Below are 21,130 nucleotides of genomic sequence, written 5' to 3' on the forward strand. Positions count from 1 at the left end.
CATTGTATCTGCTATATACATGGAAGCTATTATTAAAAATAGGTTTCTTCACTACATAGAATTCCCAATCCTCTATTTTTGCCCGTCTGCATTTTTGATTTCCTTCACAGACTAATTGTACACTATTTCAAAGTCCAATTCTTTTTGTGCAGCAGAATAACTGTATGGATATGTATACATATATTTAACATATACTTTAACATATTTAACATGTATTGGTCAACCTGCCATCTGGGGGGAGGGGGTGAGGGGAAGGAGGGAAAAATTGGAACAAAAGATTTTGCAATTGTCAATGCTGAAAAATTATCCATCACATATCTTGTAAATAAAAAGCTATGATAAAAAATAGATTTCTTTTAAAAATTATAAAATTAAATGAAAGGAATTCTTGAATATGAATCCTAACTTTTTAAAGTTCCTTGAACTACATATATATATGTATATATGTGTGTATATGTATATATGATATATGCATACATATATAAAGATATATATATTTATTATATACGTGTGTATATGTATATTCATGTGTATATACACATATACATACCCTTAATTACTCCCTTTCTTCTCCTAGTTAATAAAATACTTGATTCACATTTACTGCTGATATCATGGAACTGAAATAAAGGCTTGAAATGTTTTTTCCACTTTAAGCCATGGGAAGCACTGATCAGGAGATAGACATTTGATGATCCCTTCCAAAGCCCACATGCCACTTTAAAAGGAAAACATGGGGAGGGAAAACAAGACTGTGAGAAAGTCTGGTCCACTGAACAGCTTACTGCTGCCTCATCCCTTGGCCCTAACAAAAAGGTTTGCCCCTGCTCTTGGTACTCTCTTTTTCTTTTAAATAGGCATCAATGACTTATCAGAGCCAAGGAGACACATAAGTAGAATTCTAACCTGATAAAGAGGGAGTGTGGAGCATTAGAAAGAGAACTGAATTGGACATCAGTGACCAAGCCAAGATCTTTCACTTCCTTTGTGAAGAAATTACTTCATCTCTCTGACCCCCAGTTTCCTCATCTTTCAGACATGTTTCTCTCCATTTTCTACTATTAACTAGCAGGGCATGAATTCTCTAGCAGGGCACACTATCACTCATGTTCTATGTGATTCATCAATGGATTTCAGGATCTCTCTCCTGTTTCTGAATAGCACTGAGAGAAAAGCACTGATTTCGGGAATAGGATCATGGGCTCATTGGGTTTCCTTCCAGTTTTAAATCAATGAACAATGAATGGAAAGCAACAAGATCGAATGAAAGGAATTCTGAGGATGGGTTCAAACTTATGGGTCCAAATCTTTCCCAGCCCTACCCTGGCCCTTCCATTGCTAAGTCTGTTGTTCTCAGAATCAAGCCGTGGAATAGATACCTCCAGGAGGGCAGGGACTCTTATCTTTTTCTGCATCCCTACCTTGGTGCCTGCTACTGAGCAGATGCTCAATAAATGTCAATTGCTTAATCGATTCTAACTGTTGAGAACATTAAGATTGCTTCTGTCTGTCTGTCTGTCTTCTCCCTCCCTCTCTCTCTCTCTCTCTCTCTCTCTCTCTCTCTCTCTCTCTCTCTCTCTTTATTTATCTTAATTTTTATTTATTTTTTATTTTTTTATTTTTATTTTTATTTTTGCTGAGACAAATGGAGTTATAAGTGACTTGCCCAGGAAATGTTAAGTGTCTGAAACCAGATTTAAGCTCAGGTCCTCCTTGGTGCTCTATCCACTGCACCACCTAGCTGCCCCTTCCAGTATTATTTTCTTATCAATCCTATTTACAAGCAATTGCTCTTGTCCTGCAAGTGCTTAAGTCACAGTTCTTTGTTTCTGAACTTAGTTCAGAGTTCAGTTGGCCTGGGATGGGTTAAGTTTAAAAAAGCAAGGAATTTTGCTAACCTTGAGAAATGAGTGTGAAAACAAAGATGGGGCTGACATCTTTACTCCATCAAGCTTTTCATTCAGGGATATCTGGTTTGCTGCCCAAAAGTCTGGGCTCCTATCTCACACTTGGAATCAAACAATGAGCATTTCTTCATTTCATGAGATAAGAAGAGGGGGTCATTGCTAGCCTCCATTAGCAAACTTTTAACCAATCACATTATTCCCTGAGCTTCAGCTTTGTAACCAATTATTTCATACTAATTTCTTTGATATCTTCTACCCTATTCTATTTTTTTTCATATTCCCCAAACACTATGTAAGGGGAATTATCCTTTTGCTCAGGGTATTTGGCATAAATGCAGGCAAATCACTGACCAATTTATTGACAGGTACCATACCCCTGTGCCATGCCTGTGAAGATCTGCTTCAATTACCTTTTTGTCAAATTTCACTCAAGACACCATGTGACAGGAGACAAAGGACTCACCTTTCCAGGTCTCAATTTCCTAATCTGCAAAATGTGGGGCTGGACTGAAAGCACTCCCTTCCAGATCTAAACCCAATGAGCCCATGATCCCATCCCATCCTAACACCCTTGTTGATATCAATGCTCTTCTTTAAGAAGAGAAATCAGAGCAAAGTACTCAAAAATGGGAGAGAAGTCTTGAAAACCATTTATGAATCACATGGAACATGAGTGATAGCGTGCATGGAAAACCTCTCCAAGTTTGACTGGGCCAAGTAATCTTTAAAGAGAATTCATGCCCTGCTAGCTGACAGTAGAGGATGGAAGGAAACACGTCTGACAAGCATTTGCCAAGCCAGGAGATGTCAAGATGGCAGAGCTTGGTGAACAGTAAGCAGATGTGTATCCTGTCAGCATCCCCTTCCAGAGACAACTCTGGTTGAATTTGTGGCATTTGCACACGGCATCTGTGGTTATTTTGATCCCGGAAACAGAGCTTTGAGATCAACGGATAAATGGCAATATGGAAGGAGACAATATTTAATTGAAATCTTCAGCAGGCTGTCAACTTGTGACAGACTGTGGGTACAATAAAAACCTGCTAGTATCTGATAACCCCTCCTTCTTTGGACCATATTCTACCACCATGACCCAGGAATAAAACAAGTAGACAATGGACATGAGAAAGTCGTACTCAGGCTTCAAAACTTAAGGTGAGGGCAAAATGCAGTTTGAGATCTTGGACAGGAGACATTGAGGCAAAATAGCACCTCAATGGACCTATTCAAAAGTCCTAGATTGGGAAATTCCAACCAGCTTGGATAAGGAATTCTCAGCATACACTCTGTCTGAAAGGATGCAGTCCTTGATTTCTGAAGTGGTGCAAATTTACTCAGCTTCCCGGCTCATGAGGTACATTTAATCCCACAGAAGGACAGATGGTGGAGCCTAAATATAATTCTGGTGGAAGTCTTTAAGAATCTAAATCTGAGATTATGATTGTGTCCAGACAGAAAATGAATTGGCTTTGGATTAGTCAATGTCTCTCTTCTTCTGAAATCTTTTAAATATTCACTGGGGCTGCAACAAAATGATTCATCTCCAATCATACAATAATATTAATAATGACAATGAATCGATATTTCCATCAATACAAAGTGATCCTGGTGTGGAACGCTCTCTATAAGGAAGAGTAGCAAGGCGACGCATTGGATACAATGCTGGACATGGAATCAGGAGAAGTTGAGTTCAAATCTGTGCTTAGCTACTTCCTTGCTATGAGAGCCAAATCATATGACTGTAAAACAGGGATAATAATAGCCCCTATCTCCCAGTGTTGTTGCAAGGATAATGTGAGATAATATTTGTAAAGTACTTGACAAACCTTAAACAACTACTCCATTAGTGCTAGCCATTGTTGTTGTTGTTGTTCATCAGTTAGCACCTGATCTTCAAGTTATACTTTTAGTGAGTAGCTTGGGATATGTTTCAGTGACTTTTCCAGGATCATTCAACTAGCATGTATCAAATGAAAGACCTGAATTCATGTTTTCCAGATTTCAAGGTTGGCTTTCTATCCACTTTGTCTGACTACTACTCAATAATATTGAGAATGATTATTACATCTAATTAAAAGAATATGCTATGACCAACACAAATAACAATCCATATATATATGGTACTTCAAATTTTGCCAAATGTTTTATATTGAAATATCAATTGAGATAGTAAATCTGTGACATGGCTGTTGCTTTTATCTCAGTTTTGCAGATGAGAAAATTGAGACTAAGATATACTTAGACACAGCTTTCAGGTGTCTGGAGTGGAATTCAAACTCAGATCATGAAATTAATCAACACGAATCAAGTATGGCCATAATGAGATTCTATTGTGTCATTCTTAGACAAGTTATAAAATACTTCTTTCAGAATGTTTTCTAGGGAATTCTGGATTTGCAAGGAACTTTGTCTTAAACATTTGCCTCTTACAAAAAGGAGCTATAAGTAAAAACAAAACAAAACAAAAACAAATATTCATTAATGTTGGGAAGCTTGATATGTCGTATGATTCATTAGTCAGATTCACTATATGAATTATGGTATTTAATTTTTCTACTTTAAAAAGGTATGAAATCTAAGGCTGAGGAAAAACTTTGATTTTCACTCAAATGATACTCCATTTGAAAGTTAAGCTTCTAAGATTCTTCTCCCTGAAACAGTGATATTAAGAAATATTTCGAAACTATAACATTACAATTTTCTGGAAGTTTGGATGAGATAATCCTAATTATCTAATAAACCTACTAAAATTATCTGAAAGTTTAAGAAGTTTTGTTTTCAACAGGAGAACTTAAGATGCAGCATGGAAAGAAAATTGGATCCAGTAGGAGAAGACCTGAATTCAACTCTGCTTCTGCCACCTAAATGTACAAGACCTTGAACATTTTCTGGTCCTGCTTTTTTTGTCTGTGAAATGAGGGAGGTGAACCAGATTACCTGCCATATTGTTTTTGGGTCTGAATCTGATTTTTTCATCTTTGAAGCATATAATCCTGGGTGCAGAGAAATTCAGGAAGAAACTCTCTACAGTTAAATGAAGAAAGAATTGAGCACATAATCTGATATATTTCTGCATTCCCACATATCACAACATCAACAGAGGGCTGCATACCATTTGTCATCAAGGGATTTAAATAGATTTTTCCGACATGATCTAGTACAGGGTAATCTCTCGATTGCCAATCCAGACATTCCAAAATATTCCTCTGATGAGCCCGTTTATAATCCTCAAAGCATTTCCTGTATGAGTCAATATAGAGCAGGGTGGGGAACCCCCAGCCTGCGGGACATAGGAGGGCTGCAAAACCATTTGCATTGCAGGCAATGATGAGCTGAAAGCTAGGTAGAACACAGCCACCCACTGCCTGAGTTCTATAAGTTGATAATTTTGTGCAGCCCCAAAACGATGTTATAAATATCCAAACGGCTTCTTAGAAGAAGAAGAAGAAAAAAAAAAAAGGTTCCTCAGTCCTGAATAGACAACATAGACCACGCAATATTCCCTTGCTAAGACAAGCTGGAATTGCCAAAACACTTCCCCTACCTTCCCTACACGTCCATGACATTAATCAGTCTAGATATTGCAAAATACTCTTTGATGGACCAACGTAAAATCGCCAAAATATCCAATTACCCAGACTCAGATTGAGAACCCTTTTGGACAACACGGTAAGACTTTCCAGGCAACATTACAAATATTGAATAAGGATGATAGCAGAGAAAAGATGATAAAGGAAGAGAATGGACCTTAAATTTCACTGGTAGAAGAAATCCTTAAATAAGGAAGCGCCTTCTACCACTTCACCCAGCCCATTTCTATAGTTTTCAGGCACTAAGAAGTTAAGTCACTTGCACAGGATCACTTAGCCATAGTGTGTCAAAGGCAGGACCAAACCAAAGTTTTCTTGATGTCAAGGCACTTTCCCACCACCTACCGTGCTGCCTCGTCAACCAATAGAATAGCAATCAGCAAATGTACTCATGGCTTCACTGGCAAGAAATGTCTTTATTCAAATTGGCAGTTTAAACAAGATTTGGTTTTATTGGACTGTCTGTGTTTGTTTATATACGAACCATCAAAGCCGTCTTGAAACAATTGAGGCGGGACACACTTTCTCTGCCTTTTGCCATTAATAAAAGCATTTCTTGGTTCCTGTTTACACACATCCCGACTCAAACCCAAACTCTTTCATGCTAATTCCAGAAAACAGTTTCACTGCTAAGAAGCCACAGTGTGAAGTGACAAGAGACACAGACGTTCCCCAAAGCCCAGTAACTATTTCATGAAGACGCGATGATTTAAATAAGGAGAGTAAAGCCCTTGGCATCCCTGCAACAGGGCTGGAAAACAGCACTTGGCAAATTAAATTTAATCTGGAAACTGGATTTGGAAACCACTTACCTCTCTTGGCTTACGGTAGTGATGGCGATGCTTGGAAGCGTCAGCAAAGGAAGAGTGGTGGGTCTTGAAATGCTATCTCCATCAGGCGTTCGGGCTCTTTCCGACTGTCTCTGGGACAGTGGGGGCAACTGGAGATTCCCAGAGCAGCATCTCCTCCCTCTCCAGAGGTCGATCCCTAGGGTGTTACTGGAGGAGCTGTAAGATTTACTCAGGCCACATTCCAAGTAATCCTTGACATTCTGGAATGAAAAGAAGGGGAAAAAAAGAACAAAAGAAAAAGTGAATTATGAATGCAATGGATATTTCACTCAAGGAAATTAACAGGACTCAAAGATCAATCTCCACAAGGGCTATGGTGTATGTGTAAATGAATAGATGGAATAGAATAAAACGAAATTCAACACTGAATAATGAAAAAACCAATGAAGGTTTCATAAAAGATATAATTGAAGATACTCCCTCCTTCATGGTCGAAATTATATATGTGTGTTTATATACAAATATAATAGATAAATATATTACATATAATATAAATTATTATAATCATATGATACAATATAATTATATATGCATTTAGATATAATTAATATAATAATATAAATATTCTACATGCACAGTCATGAGAGAGGAAATATTTCTAACTATGTCTTCTCTGGGCACTTCACTGGTTTTTCCATTGCTCAATGTTGGACTTCCTTTTTGGTGATCTTCCCATATATACATCACAGCCACTGTGGACATTGATCTTTGGTTTCTGTTTATTTTATTCTGTAGAATAACATATTCATATTCATTCTGGTCCTAGGAATTCAAAGTCTCCCAAATTCAGAATCCTTTCTACTGAACCATTATCTGATCTTCTGATTTTTGAATATGTCTTTAATGTTTCTAATGTGTCTTTAATGTTTCTAATATGTAAACATGATCAATTTAATGCTTAGAAGAATTACAATCTTAGGTCTAAATCAGATATAGTTAATTATCAATTATCTCCAGAAAATCTGCAAGATTTCTTTCTGAATCCCAGTTTGCCTGCAGGAAAATTTCCACCATTCATCAGTTGGTATATCTTCAGGGAATGAACATTAATTTTAATATTAGCCTTGGGAGAGAATAAGGCAAAAAATAGATTTTCTGTTGCTAATAATAATGATGATAATAATAATAAATATCCATCAGTTAAAGTGTTCCAAGTGGGATTTATTTGGGGGTATTTTGGAATGATCTACCTTGTCCATCCCCAATTCCACCATGTTCTATTCTTTAAGAGCCAATAATTGTAAGTATTATCAGCAAAGAAAAATCTAGAAATAAATTCCTTACCAAAATAGAAGAGAATAAAGGGAAAACTTAGAGAAGAACAGGAAAAGTCTTTGGTTATTGAGCATATATGAGCATCTGAGGTACCCCAAGCTAAGGGAAATTAGCATAGTTATAATAGATGATATGTGTAAGGTCCCTCCATTTTTTTTCTTTCTCATACACTTGTTATTTTGTGGGCATAATGATCTGCTCCTGGAGGAACTCTCTTCACCAATCCAAATCAGCAACTCTTATAAAACTTAGAGTCTTAGAGAGTCAGTTGGGAGCACTGAAAGACATGAAACTAGTCCAGAATCACATATCCAGGATGTAGCAGAAGCAGGACTTGAATCCAGATTTTTCCAACTCCAAGAGCAGCTAGACAGTTTCCATCTTTATTTTTTCAATCCCCTTCATTTAATTTAGAACATGCTGGGGTTCTGGAATCCTTCCATTTCCTCCATGTGACAGAGAAAGGGATCAGTGCTCCAGTCATTGCCACTCCAGCCTGATGGGCACGCCCACTTGACCAGAGGTCAGTCAATTTTCCAACCCCATGGAAGTGACTGTGATGAGAATGATAAAGGCAGAAGACGAGGCTTGGGCCCCTTCTCAAGGATGAAGTTGTGCTAATTCACTCGAGTGAATGAATCTAACTTTCCACACTGTAATATACAGTCAGATATGTACATATGGTATAATATTGCACAACACACACATATACAGATACACATGCATATACATGCATGTACACATTCTTGCCCAGTATATTATACGCTGCTTATAACCTAACCCTAACCCTTGAGCATGTGTGTACAATACACGTATGCGTTCATATATGTACACATGTATTTATATGTATATATGTATTGTGCTATTTAAGTTCTCTGTCTTACTGCATATGGCAAGCTAACCATTTAGGCTTTCTTCATTCTCTTGCTACCTCCTGTGTTAGACACTCCAAAAGGACAGTAATTTGGACTCACAAGTGAACAAGATGGGTAGAGCAGCGCAGATGGCTTTCAGGAAATTACAAAGTTCTTTTAAGGTTTCCAACTTTTAAGAGAGAGAATTATTTTCGCTTATCTCGGTAACCGTTTGCTAAGAGGACGATCCAGAATTTTTTTCTCTTCCTGTTTCCACATTCTCTGCTTTATCAGATCAGTCCTTGAGAGGTAGAACTAATAATGAGATTGGATTTAACTTTATCCTCAGTCTTACTCAGATCCTATCCAAGTGGGAAAGTCTATAGTGCTCCACTCAGGCTTGGGTAGATCCTTTGTTTAGATTGCCTTGACTGGGCATGGTCTGGAAGTAAAAGTGACATAATCAAAGTCACATCCCCCAGGGCCGCATTAGAAAATTATAATTTTCATTCTTCTTATACATTGTTAACCAATCAGAATTGATTGTCACCTGGAGGGATACTGACTCTTTCAAGAACACATAAGCATCAAGAAATCACTACAATCTGTCTTTAGTTTAAAGGTGATGGCCAAATGACTATCCTTTTAAAAATTACATAAAATGGTTAATTATTCAGAAATTGTTTCTCAGGATTTTTTTATACATCACATTTTCTCCTGAAACAAAAGCCTATCTTTGAAATATCAAGTCTCCTGGCATTTGTTATTTATGTCTGTGAGATGTGAAACATTAGAATCTCTATAGAAAAAAAATTAAGAAGAAAAAACTAAGGGCAATAGAAATGCTTTTGGGAAGATGGCAATGCATTGCTAAAAGGAATTACAAATGAAAAGTTGTACAAAAAACATAATAAAAAAGATGTAAGTAAAAATAAAGCCAATGTGTGTGTGATGGGTACATAGAAGAAAGAAGGATCACCAAAGGAAATTCCATCAGTTTCTGGTCATTTATGAAGGAAACACAAGGTAGACCTTCCCTCCATCATGATGCACTGAGTGAAAATAATGGAAAAGAGTCAATCAAAATGAGAAGGCAGGATGAGTTTGAATCTGTATCATTGGAGGGAGTGTCGGCAGGCCCCTTGGTAGATTGTATATACAGTTGGGTACATAAAATACCAACAAAAATCCAGTTTGATATAATTGGGTACACAAAATTCCAACAAAATTCCAGCCCTTATTTATGGCTAAGAAGGAAAGAAGAATTTATTATTTTTAAAGTAATAGCTTTTGCCTAGCTGTACCAGATCTAAAATTATATTATAAAGCAGCAGTTACTAAAACCATCTGGTATTGGCTAAGAAATAGACTAGTTGATCAATGGAATAGGTTAGGTTCAAAGGACAAAACAGCCAATAAATTTAATTATATAGTGTTTGACAAACCCAAAGACGCCTGTTTTTGGGATAAGAAATGCAGTATTTGACAAAAATTGCTGGGAAAATTGGAAATTAGTATGGCAGAAACTAGGCATTGACCCACACATAACACCATACACCAAGATAAGGTCAAAATGGGTTCATGACCTAGGCATAAAGAAGGAGATTATAAATAAATTGGAAACGCATAGGATAGTTTACCTCTCAGACCTGTGGAAGAGGAAGGAATTTATGACCAAAGAAGAACTAGAGATCACTATTGACCACAAAATAGAAAATTTTGATTATATCAAATTGAAAAGTTTTTGTTCAAACAAAACAAATGCAGACAAGATTAGAAGGGAAGCAACAAACTAGGAAACCATTTTTATAGTCAAAGGTTCTGATAAAGGCCTCATTTCAAAATATATAGAAAATTGATTCTAATTTATAAGAAATCAAGCCGTTCTCCAATTGATAAATGGTCAAAGGACATGAACAGACATTTCTCAGACGAAGAAATTAAAATTATTTATAGCCATAAGAAAATATGCTCCAAACTATTATTAATCAGAGAAATGCAAATTAAGACAACTCTGAGATACCATTACACACCTGTCAGATTGGCTAGAATGACAGGGAAAGATAATGGGGAATGTTAGAGGGGATGTGGGAAAACAGAGACACTGATACATTGTTGATGGAATTGTGAACACATTCAGCCATTCTGGAGAGCACTTTGGAACTATACTCAAAAAGTTATCAAACTGTGCATCCCCTTTGATCCAGCAGTGTTTCTATTGGGCTTATACTCCAAAGAGATACTAAAGAAGGGAAAGGGACCCACATGTGCAAAAATGTTTGTGGCAGCCCTGTTTGTAGTGGCTAGAAGCTGGAAAATCAATTGGAGAATGGCTGGGTAAATTGTGGTATATGAATGTTATGGAATATTATTGTTCTGTAAGAAATGACCAGCAGGATGAATACAGAGAGGACTGGCGAGACTTACATGAACTGATGCTAAGTGAAATGAGCAGAACCAGGAGATCATTATATACCTCAACAACAATACTGTTTGAGGATGGATTCTGATGGAAGTGGATCTCTTCGATAATGAGAGCTAATTCAGTTTCAATTGATCAAGGATGGACAGAAGCAGCTACACCCAAAGAAAGAACACTGAAAAATGAATATAAACTGCTTGCATTTTTGTTTTTCTTCCCGGGTTATTTCTACCTTCTGAATCCAATTCTCCCTGTGCAACAAGAAAACTGTTCAGTTCTGCACACATATATTGTATCTAGGGTAAACTGTAACCTATTTAACATATAAAGGACTGCTTGCCATCGGGGGGAGGGGGTGGAGGGAGGGAGGGGAAAAATCAGAACAGAAGTGAGTGCAAGGGATAATGCTGTAAAAAATTACCCTGGCATGGGTTCTGTCAATAAAAAGTTTAAAAAAAATAAAAAGCAAAAAATAATAATAATAATAAAAAGTAATAGCTTTTTATTTTCAAAATATATACAAAGAGTTTTTGACATTCAATTCTGCAAAACCTTGTGTTCCAATTTTTTTCCCTTCCTTCCCTCAACCCTTTTGCCTAGACAGCAAGTAATCCAATATATGTTAAAAGTGCAATTCTTCTCTCTATATTTCCGCATTTATCATGCTGCACATAACAAGCATATATATATATATATATATATATATATATATATATATATATATTTACATATATGTGTGTATATATATACATATATATACATATATATATATGTGTATATATATATATGTTTATATATTTGCCAGGCACTATGCTAAGCCCTTTACAAATATCTTATTTGATCCTCAAAATAATCTTGGTCCAGAGGTACTATTATTATCCCCGTTGTATAGTTAAGGAAAGGCAGGCAGACAAGTGGTGAAATAACTTGCCCAGGGTTACACAGTTAGTAAATATCTAAGACTGGTTTTGAATTCAGTTCTTCCTAATACTAGGCCCATCACCTTATCCAGTATGGCTGTCTAGCCATTCAGAAGCCAAATGTTGTATGTGCTCTCTATGGGTGAATACTATACATTTCTATATTTATATAATTTCCAATTTCATTGGGATTATGAACTAACTTCTGCCCCAAGAATTATAAAACCCCAATCAATAAGCTAGGAACAGAGATATGGTATCTAGGTCCAATTCACATGGGCAATATGCTTGTCTCTGATAATCTGAATAGAGTGGCTTGAAGCCAGAGCCAAACAGAGACCTCCAACTCTGTGTGTGTGTGTGTGTGTGTGTGTGTGTGTGTGTATTAATTGCCTTCCAGGCTAAAAAGGATTGGTCAGGATGCTGCTAATTAATGGATAGGACTTGGCTGGGAAAGTAGCCCCCAGGGCTTTGAATTATTTCAAGAGCAAAATGTGAGCACAGAGTGAGAGCTTGTGGTTGGAGTCCTGAGTAATGTCAATCAGAAAGGCTGATGCAACTACCCACAATGGGAGGCTAACAGAATTTGGGCAATGTGCATGTGGCAAGTTCAGATGGGGATCCTACTGATTATCTGCAAGCTTAAAAGGTTGAAGGTATCACTAGATCAAATATGGATCAGGGAGAATGGGGAGAATGGAGAGACAATGTGGAGGACAGAGACAGGAGCCTCTGGCATGGAAATTCAGTCAGAGAGACTGAATAAAATCGGGTTCTTGACGTCCTTCCCGCAGATCAAGGTCAACTTTCTGAGTTAGTGAAAAAAAAAATAGCCCTGACGTATATGAATAATATTGTTTTCAGCTCCCAGTTGACTTTACACGAGAAAAAACAGCACTTAGGAATCCCCAAGAGAATCAGATTATAAATGGTTTCATGAGAGTACCTAAAGTGGCAGGCGTCAAGTGAAGAGGGATGTCTTTTGGGGTAGAACAGCTCAGTATCTTTTCTTTGTCAAAGCCAAATAAATGAGGGCATTGGAGATATATATCACATGATCAATTCTTTTGTAAATGTTTAACTGAGTATAATTATTAATGTAGAAAATGAACTATAAATTTTCAATATCTCCCTTCCAGTCAGAAATCATTTAATTACTTGAGAGTTAGGGGGAAAATTAAAAATAATAATAATAAATAAATCTCAAAATAAGATTATATCTTTGCTCAATACTTAACTACTAGAGTGTTATACAGTAACTTGTTTATTCTTCTCCTTAGATTTCACGTATGAACTGGTCTCCATCCTTACTACAGCTTCTTAATCAGAGTTCATCTCACTCTGAGATGCCCTTCGGGGTAATTAAGTTCTTGTTTCCTTAGTCCTTCTTAAGTAAAGCTTTATTTTTCCTGTCCTTCTTGCTCAAGAAACCACTTAATTCCTGCCAGACAATACTAGCCTTCACTGGCTGCAAAGAAACCCCTACTCCTTATTAGAGCTTATTTGCTTCACAGCAATGATTTTCTCTTGTACAAAATGGGATGTGGTATATGATGTGTGGTAAGTGGGTATGAGTGAGAGGGGAGGGAAGAAAAGGGGTGAGGGGGAAAAAGAGAGATGAAGATGGAAGAAGGAGAGAGGAAGAGAGAGATACAGAGAGAGACAGGAAGGGGGGAGACATTGAAACCGGCAGAAACACAGAGAGATACACAGAAACACACAGAGAAAAACAGAGAGTGAAAGAGAGAAAAACAAAGAGATAGAGCCAGTCACAGAGAGAAAGACAGAAACAGAGAGAAAGCAAAAGACAGAGACAGAGAAAGACAGAGACAGAGAGAGACAGGAAGGGGAGGTACTAGGGGGGATGCAGAGAGACAGATATGTAATCTATATAATTTCCATAGTCCCTGATCCCTCTTGATGTTTGTCCTGTATTCTAGTTCCCAGTCTTGCTCAGCATGCAGCAGATGTATTTTTCTTCACCATGCGGTACATGGAAGAGGAAGTATTATGTGAAGCAAAGGGCACAAAATCAGAAGCTGGAAAAAACCTTATTGGAACCCCACACTGACGGTGTGGTCTTGGGAAAGTAACCAGCTGCTAATATCTCCCTCTACTTACTTTTTTAAAAACAAAACCACTCTGCCAAAATCTGGAGGTAATTTGTAAAGCCACCCAGTACTAAGTGAGGAGTTCATCTCTTCAGTTGGTTATTTTATCAGTGAACAAAGGTAATCACAGTTTCCCTCGAATACTATATGAAACCAAGCCTCTGAAAGAGTCTGATGGAAGGAAACCATTTTCCAGCTCAAGATAGACTGAAAAAAAAAAAAAAAACTTCAAGAAAAGTCATTCTCACTGGGATGAAAAGGGTGTTTAACCCAGGTCAAATAGTCTCTGGGACAGCAAATCAGCAACTAAAACCCTCCGTCTTGGCTCAGTAGAAGTCCTCCTCTACTGGAATCAGAGGGTTCCAGCTCAGAAAGCAAGGTTTGGAAAAACCAGGCTGTTTCCTGAAAAGATCAAACAAAGCTACCCCTTACAAACACAAGACGCCTCTGTGCTCAAAGCCAAGGCTCAGAGCTGCATGAGAAGCTTAGGACAGTGCTCCCTTTATTTCAGGAGCACAACTCAACCATAAAATATCGAAATTAGAGAAAATATCAAAAGAAAAGAAAATGAACAAAAACCAGAAAAGCAAAAATCATAGAAAGCTACTATGGTAACAGGGCAGACCAAAACACAAACTCAGAGGACAGAATGTCCACAGAAGAAATCTCAAAGAGTGAGATAAATTGGTCTCAGGCCTAAAGATGCTTCTTGGAAATGCTCATAAAAGATTTCAAAAGGCAAATAAGAGAAGAAGAAAAAATGAGAAGAAATGAGAGGTATGCGTGAGAGCCCGCAATTTGGATAAAGAAGAAAAAATTGTCTGAAGAAAAAAAATCCTTAAACAGTAGAATAAACTACATAGAGATACAAAAGATTTCAGAAGAAAATCACACATTAAAAACTATTTTGAACAGGAAAAATGGAAGCTAATGACTTTGACAGCAAACAAAAAAGAATGAAAAAATGAAAGAAAATGTGAAATAAACTCATTGACAAAACAGGCGATCCAGAAGAGACAATTTAAAAATTAGTGACATACCTGAAGGCCATGACCAAAAAAAAGTCTGGAGAGCATTCTACAAGAGGTGGTTAAGGAAAACTACCCCAATATTCTAGAAATGGGGGAAATATTCACTGAAAGAATCCATCTATTATCTCTGGAAAGAGATTCCACAAAACCCCGTGGAACATTGTTGTGAAACTTTAAAACTTTCAAGAAAAAAATACTGCAAGCTGCCAGACAACAACACTTCAAATATCAAGGGGACATATGTGTGTGTGTGTATTCATATATATATACACACACATATATATATATGTTAAACTGTTTTATATATATGTATAATATATATGTTAAACTATTTATATCCCTAGATGGAAAAATAATATCTATCTCTTGAGAATTGTATCTGTCACTGGGGCAGACAGAAGCAGGCATCACATGGACTGAAGGTTTGGTTGTGAATGGATTCTGATGTGATGATATCAATGAAAAAGACATTAAGGGGTGGGAAAAGATCTGCACTTGAAAAAGTGGAAAGAGAAGGGATAATGGGGCAATTAGTTCACACCAGGAGGCTCAAAAGACCTATTACAATCTAGAAAAAAAAAAAAGGGAGGGGGATGAATATTGTCTGAAGCTTGATCTCAGCAAAGGTAATCATCAGAAGCCTAGTTGTCTCCTGTTTTCTCTCTTTCTAAAAACAAGCTCAGTATTCAACAGCAAAGGAGCTAGAAAATCAAAATCATTTTTTCAGCTCTTTTCTGTTTGCTATTATTGATAGAAAGGAGCTCATTAACAACATCAGAAAAAAGTCCAATGCACTCCCTCATTTCTACAAATGAGAGAATTGAGGAAATGGTCTGAAAACAAAGGTACATATGTAGATAGAGACTTGGGACAGAATTTGGAACTCTTCTAGTTACACATAAGGAAACTGAAGCTTAGAGAAATGACATGACATATTCATTAAGGTAAAAAGGAGCAGAAGGAAGACTTGAAGCCAAATCCTCTGATCTCAAATTCTTTCCTCCTCAGAGCAGCATTCTGGTGGTAGAGTGCTGGATCTGTGTCAGGTGGCTTAGGAAAGAGGGGGGGGAAAGTGAAGAAAGGGGGAAGAAAAGAAGGAAGGAAGGTAAGAGAGAAGGAAGGAAAGTAGGACAGAAGGAAAGAAAGGATAGAAGGAAGGAAGGTAGGATTGAAGAAAGGAAGGTAGGATTGAAGGAAGGAAGGAAGAAAGAAAGGAAGGAAGGAAGGAAGGAAGGAAGGAAGGAGGAAGGAAGGAAGAAGGAAGGAAGGAAGGAAGGAAGGAAGGAAGGAGGGAGGGAGGGAGGGAGGGAGGGAGGGAGGAAGGAAGAAGGAAGGAAGGAAGGAAGGAAGGAAGGAAGGAAGGAAGGAAGGGAAATGAGGAAAAGAAGGAGGGAAGGAAGTGAGGAAAAGAGGGAGGGAGGAAGGGAGGGAGGAAGGGAGGGAGGAAGAGAGGGAGGGAAGGAAGAAAGGAAAGAAGGAAGTGCCACCTGCACTCCAAATGTTCATAGGGATGATTAGTGCCTGATAAGGACAAGTTCACCTTGGTCTGATCAACCATACTCAGACCCACTGAACATAGACAACATGGGGACATCATTTTGGTCCTCTTGTGGAATGAAGGACTGGAAGGAGCATCTCTGTACCAGGCACTGTGCTAAGCACCTTACGCATATCATCTGATGGAGCTGAGCCCTCAATAAGGACTCAGAGAACCTCAGTTCAAACCCATCTCTGATGTTTATTCACCCAGGACCTCAGTTTACCCACGTATAAGAAATGACAAGTTGGAGCAGAAGACCTCTACATTGTCTTGGGGTCCTGGATCTAGAACCTCGAAGAAATGTTGCCCTTTTTCTGCTTAGCCTTCTCCCCCAGCTTCTGCGCTACATGATCCCAAGGCAGAAATGGGAAAACCTCTGAACCCAAAGCCTTACCTCATCAGCGGTCACTGTCATAACACTCCGGCTTTTCTTCATTATCACTGGAAAGGGAGGCCCTTCGTGCGTTGCTTGTTCTTCAGTCCAGCTCTTGGGGGGACTCTCACCACCTACGGGGAGCAAGGGAAGACCAAGGTGATGGCTCAGTCAAGCAGGGAAGCCCAAGCGGGCAGCTCGCTCTCCTCCAGCTCACCTGGAGAATCTGCCAGGCTGTCAGCAAAGGATGAAAGCAAAAGTTCAAGACCTATTCTGTCATTTCAGAAGTCCCTTCTGCCATCCCAAACACCCCTCAGCTTCTAGTTGTAAGTAAGCTCCGAGGTCCTGGTCACTCGGAACCCCAGTGGTCAGAACAGCTTAGCCAGTGAACATTACATTGAATTAGATTGGACTCAGCTGTGTATAAATGAAAAAAAGTGAAACAAGGAGGCAACTAATTAAGGAAAGGAAACAATTGGATTCACTCAAGTTTCACTAAATTCACAGCTCATAGCGATTCCCTGCATTAGCGTGTGCCCTGTTCCTGCTTTCCCGGAGGTCACCTTCTGGCTGGCACAGTGGATGGAAAGTTGATTTTTCAAAAAGATCCGCATTTACATCCAGCCTCCCTGTGTGATGCTGAGACTTCACAGCCTCAAATTCCTCAACTGTAAAATGGGAATAAAAATAACATCTAGCTCTCAGGACTACTGTGAGGATTAAATGTGACATGATTTATAAACTTCCAAGTGCTATAAAAGTATTTGCTTTATTATAGTTACTATAACCTCCACAAGTATCCATAAACAATCATGAGGAATACAAAAAAGTATCCCCAGCTCCCCCCATTGAGAATTTATGAGAGAACATGGAAGTCAAAAGTATTAGATGCGAAATAAGAAGGGGTTGGACTTTCAGGTCCTTACCTATCCAATGGAAGCTCCTTGAAGGCAGGAACTGTATAAGGCTTGTCTTTGGGTTGTTAGTGCTTAGAACGGCCCAACTGTTGTACTTTCACGTAGGAGCACCTGATGTTTCATGACCCCATCTGGGGTCTTGGCAAAATACTAGAGTGGTTGCCATTTCCTTCCCCAGCTTATTTTACAGGTGTGGAAACTGAGGCAGAGTTAAGCGTCACATAGCTAGTGTCTAAGGCAGATTTGGACTCTATGCCTGACTCCAGGTCCATCAGTGGATGCGACCCTAGCTGTCCTGATATGTAGAAAGTTTTTAACAAACGCTTGTTGATTGATCGATTCCCGCTCTTATCCTATGATCCTATGAGTAGCTACTGGCAGGTGGGGGGGGTTGCTCAGTCAGTGAGATGGCAGAGCCAGCAGATGATCAAAGTATGACAAGCTGGGTCTTGAGAGAACAAAACCACAATGCAATGAAAGAGTCACTGAATATCAGAATCTGACTCCGTGTGGGAGTTCCCCGAGGTCTGGGGATCACAAGGCTGACGGATTCCTTCTGAACAGCAGGTCGATAGTCTGGGCTTTCTGGATTCTGTACATCCCAGTGCTTGAAACACACACCTCTCTCAACGTCTGCCTTTGTGACACAAAGAGATCAAGAGCACGATGGTGGCTCAGTCCTGAGCTTAACTGCAGAATGCTAAGTAAGGAGTGGCCACTCCTGGTATCGGCCAGGAAAGGGGAGCTTCTGGCTTTAGAGCTTCACTTTATGAATCGATGTGGACACCAGACTCAAAATCCACAAAGTTAAAGGGATCATGCACAGGGGAGAAGGGAGAGAACATTGGTCCACTGGGAGATTTCCAGGATCCCACCCAGTGTGAATTCTTCCCTTCCCCTAGGGAGGCAGCGAGGTAGCACAGGGGATAGAGAGCTGAACTGGTAGTTAAAACAGACCTGAGCAGAAATTCAACTCTGGCAAAGTCAATGAACTCTCTCTACCTCAGTTTCTCCAACTATAAAAAGGATATATATATATATATAAAATAGTGACTACCTCTCAGGATTTTTGTGAGACCAGATGAGATTATATTTGTAAATTTGTAAAGTGCTTAGCACGGTGCCCCGCACATAGTAGGTGCTATATAAATATTTATTCCCTTCTCTTGTCTGATCTGTTTTTCTCTCCTGCATCTTCCTTCTCCTTCTTCCGATCTGTCACTGTTAATGTAAACATACTATAGAACAGAAGGATGGTGTCCCTTTGCCTTTCTCTTTGTATCTATTGAATAGAATATCATATTGCCTTCTTTTAATTTCTAAGAATAAAACATAATCAGAACTTGTCTATTTCTAAGAATAAATTGAAATGAAACTAAATCACCTTTTACTTATATACTAATTTAGCTGCATTACCTCTTCTTCAGCTTTGGATCTACATTCCTTTATAGATAAATATCCGGTTCCAAACAAAAAGTCACCTGATGTTGAAAGTTCCCATATATATCATTAACTGTGAAATTATTAACATATATGTACATATAGAAATATACATATGTACCTGTTGGAAGTTAGAAATATGTTTTCTATTTTTATAACTAGTATCTCTGATAAAGGATTCATTTTTATACACACAAACACACATACATCTGAGTGAAATTTATAAGAATACAAGTCATTCCTTGATTGATAAATGGCCAAAGGTTATGAACCAGCAGCTTTTGGACAAAGAAATCAAAACTATGTATAATCATGTAAAAATGGTCTAAATCTCTATTAATTAAAGAAATGACCATTTAAAAAATTGTGAGGTATCATGTCACACCTATTAGATTGGCTAAAATGACAGAAAAGGAAAATGGTAAATGTCGAAGGGAATGTGGGGAAACTGGGACATCAACACATTGCTGGTGGAGTTGTGAACTGATCTAGATATTCCAGAGAGCAATTTGGAACTATGTCCAAAGGGCTATAAAACTGCAAATCTTTCTATCCTGCCATATCATTGCTAGGTCTACATCTTAAAGAGATAAAAAAGGGGGAGGGGAGGGCCTATTTGTATAAAAATCTTTATAGTAGCTAAAATTGGAAATTGAGGGGATATCTATCAGTTGGAGAATGACTGAACAAGTTGTGGTATAAGATTGTAATGGAATAGTATTGTGCAATAAGAAAAGGCAAGTAGAATTATTTCAGAAAAGCCTGGAAAGACTTATATAAACAGATGCAAAATGAAGTGAGGAGAAGCAGGAGAATGTTGTACACGGTATCCTCAATATTGTAAGTACGATCAACTGTGAAAGACAACTATTCTCAGCAATACACTGATCCAAGACAACGCCATTCATGATGAAAAATGCTGTCTTCTAGAGAAAGAACTAATGGCATCACAATACAGGTTTTGAAGCATGCAATTTTTCACTTCTTTCTTTCCTTCTTTCCCTCCTCTTCCTCCTCCTTCTGTTTTTCCTTCTTCTCCTATTGGTTTCAATTTTCCTCTACCAAATATCTAATATGGAAATGTTTTATATGATTCCACATGTATAATTTAAATCAGATTTCTTATTATCTCAGGGAGGGAAAGAGAAGGGAAAGAAAGATAACTTTTAGACCTTAAAACTTAAAAATAAGCACGTTTAAAATTGTTTTTACATGTAATTGGGGAAAATAAAATATAATTTAGGAAAGAAATGCACTTAATCAATGTTGAGATCACATATCATTCAAAATAGAAAAAAAATTCTATTTTTTCCTTGAAACACTTCTCTCTCCTCAACTTTCCTATTGTTATAAAGCAAAGTATGTCATGCAGTCAATAGAATTAGGGACTTGGAATCAAGAAAACTCGAATCATGATTCAGACACTCGCCAACCATGTGACTGTGGGCAACTCACTCAACATTTCCTGCCTAGTTTTCCTTAGCTATAAAATGGACATAACAGCACCTGCCTCACAGGATTGTTGTGACTCTCAAATGAGTAAATCTATCTATCTATCTATCTATCTAAAGCACTTGACTGATCTTCAAGGCTGTCTAAGAGCTAGATCTTATCCATAAGGATCCCTGTCACCCAAACTTTAAAACTTGCTGCCATCCTTGATTCCACACACTTAGATTTCCGGTTTGGGGCTGAATCTTGCCATTTATCTCTTCATGACATTACCTGTATATGTTGCCTTCTCTACACTCATACAGCCCTCCATCCAGGAGCAGGCTTACATAACCTCTCATTGGGACTCTTAAGTAGCCATCTGCTCAGTCTCCTGGTCTTAAGTCTCTTCCCACCCCGTTCAGTTTTCAGATGGTTTTCCTCATGCATACACAAATATTGATGTAT

The 21,130-nt window shown here is 38.1% G+C and overlaps 1 protein-coding gene across 1 annotated transcript in view; it reads right to left on the reverse strand.

The window, feature by feature from the left end:
* PDE4B (phosphodiesterase 4B) overlaps positions 1-21,130 on the reverse strand; it is a 628,586-nt gene that overhangs the window by 485,666 nt on the left and 121,790 nt on the right. Inside the window, exons 3-4 of the mRNA XM_051999487.1 lie at positions 16,896-17,008; positions 6,310-6,548 (exon numbers count right to left, since the gene is read on the reverse strand). Coding sequence (XP_051855447.1) covers positions 6,310-6,548; positions 16,896-17,008 — 352 coding nt within the window. The remainder of the gene's footprint in view (positions 1-6,309; positions 6,549-16,895; positions 17,009-21,130) is intronic.

This window comes from Antechinus flavipes, chromosome 4 (genome assembly GCF_016432865.1).
Source record: "Antechinus flavipes isolate AdamAnt ecotype Samford, QLD, Australia chromosome 4, AdamAnt_v2, whole genome shotgun sequence".
NCBI classification, from domain to species: Eukaryota; Metazoa; Chordata; class Mammalia; order Dasyuromorphia; family Dasyuridae; genus Antechinus; species Antechinus flavipes.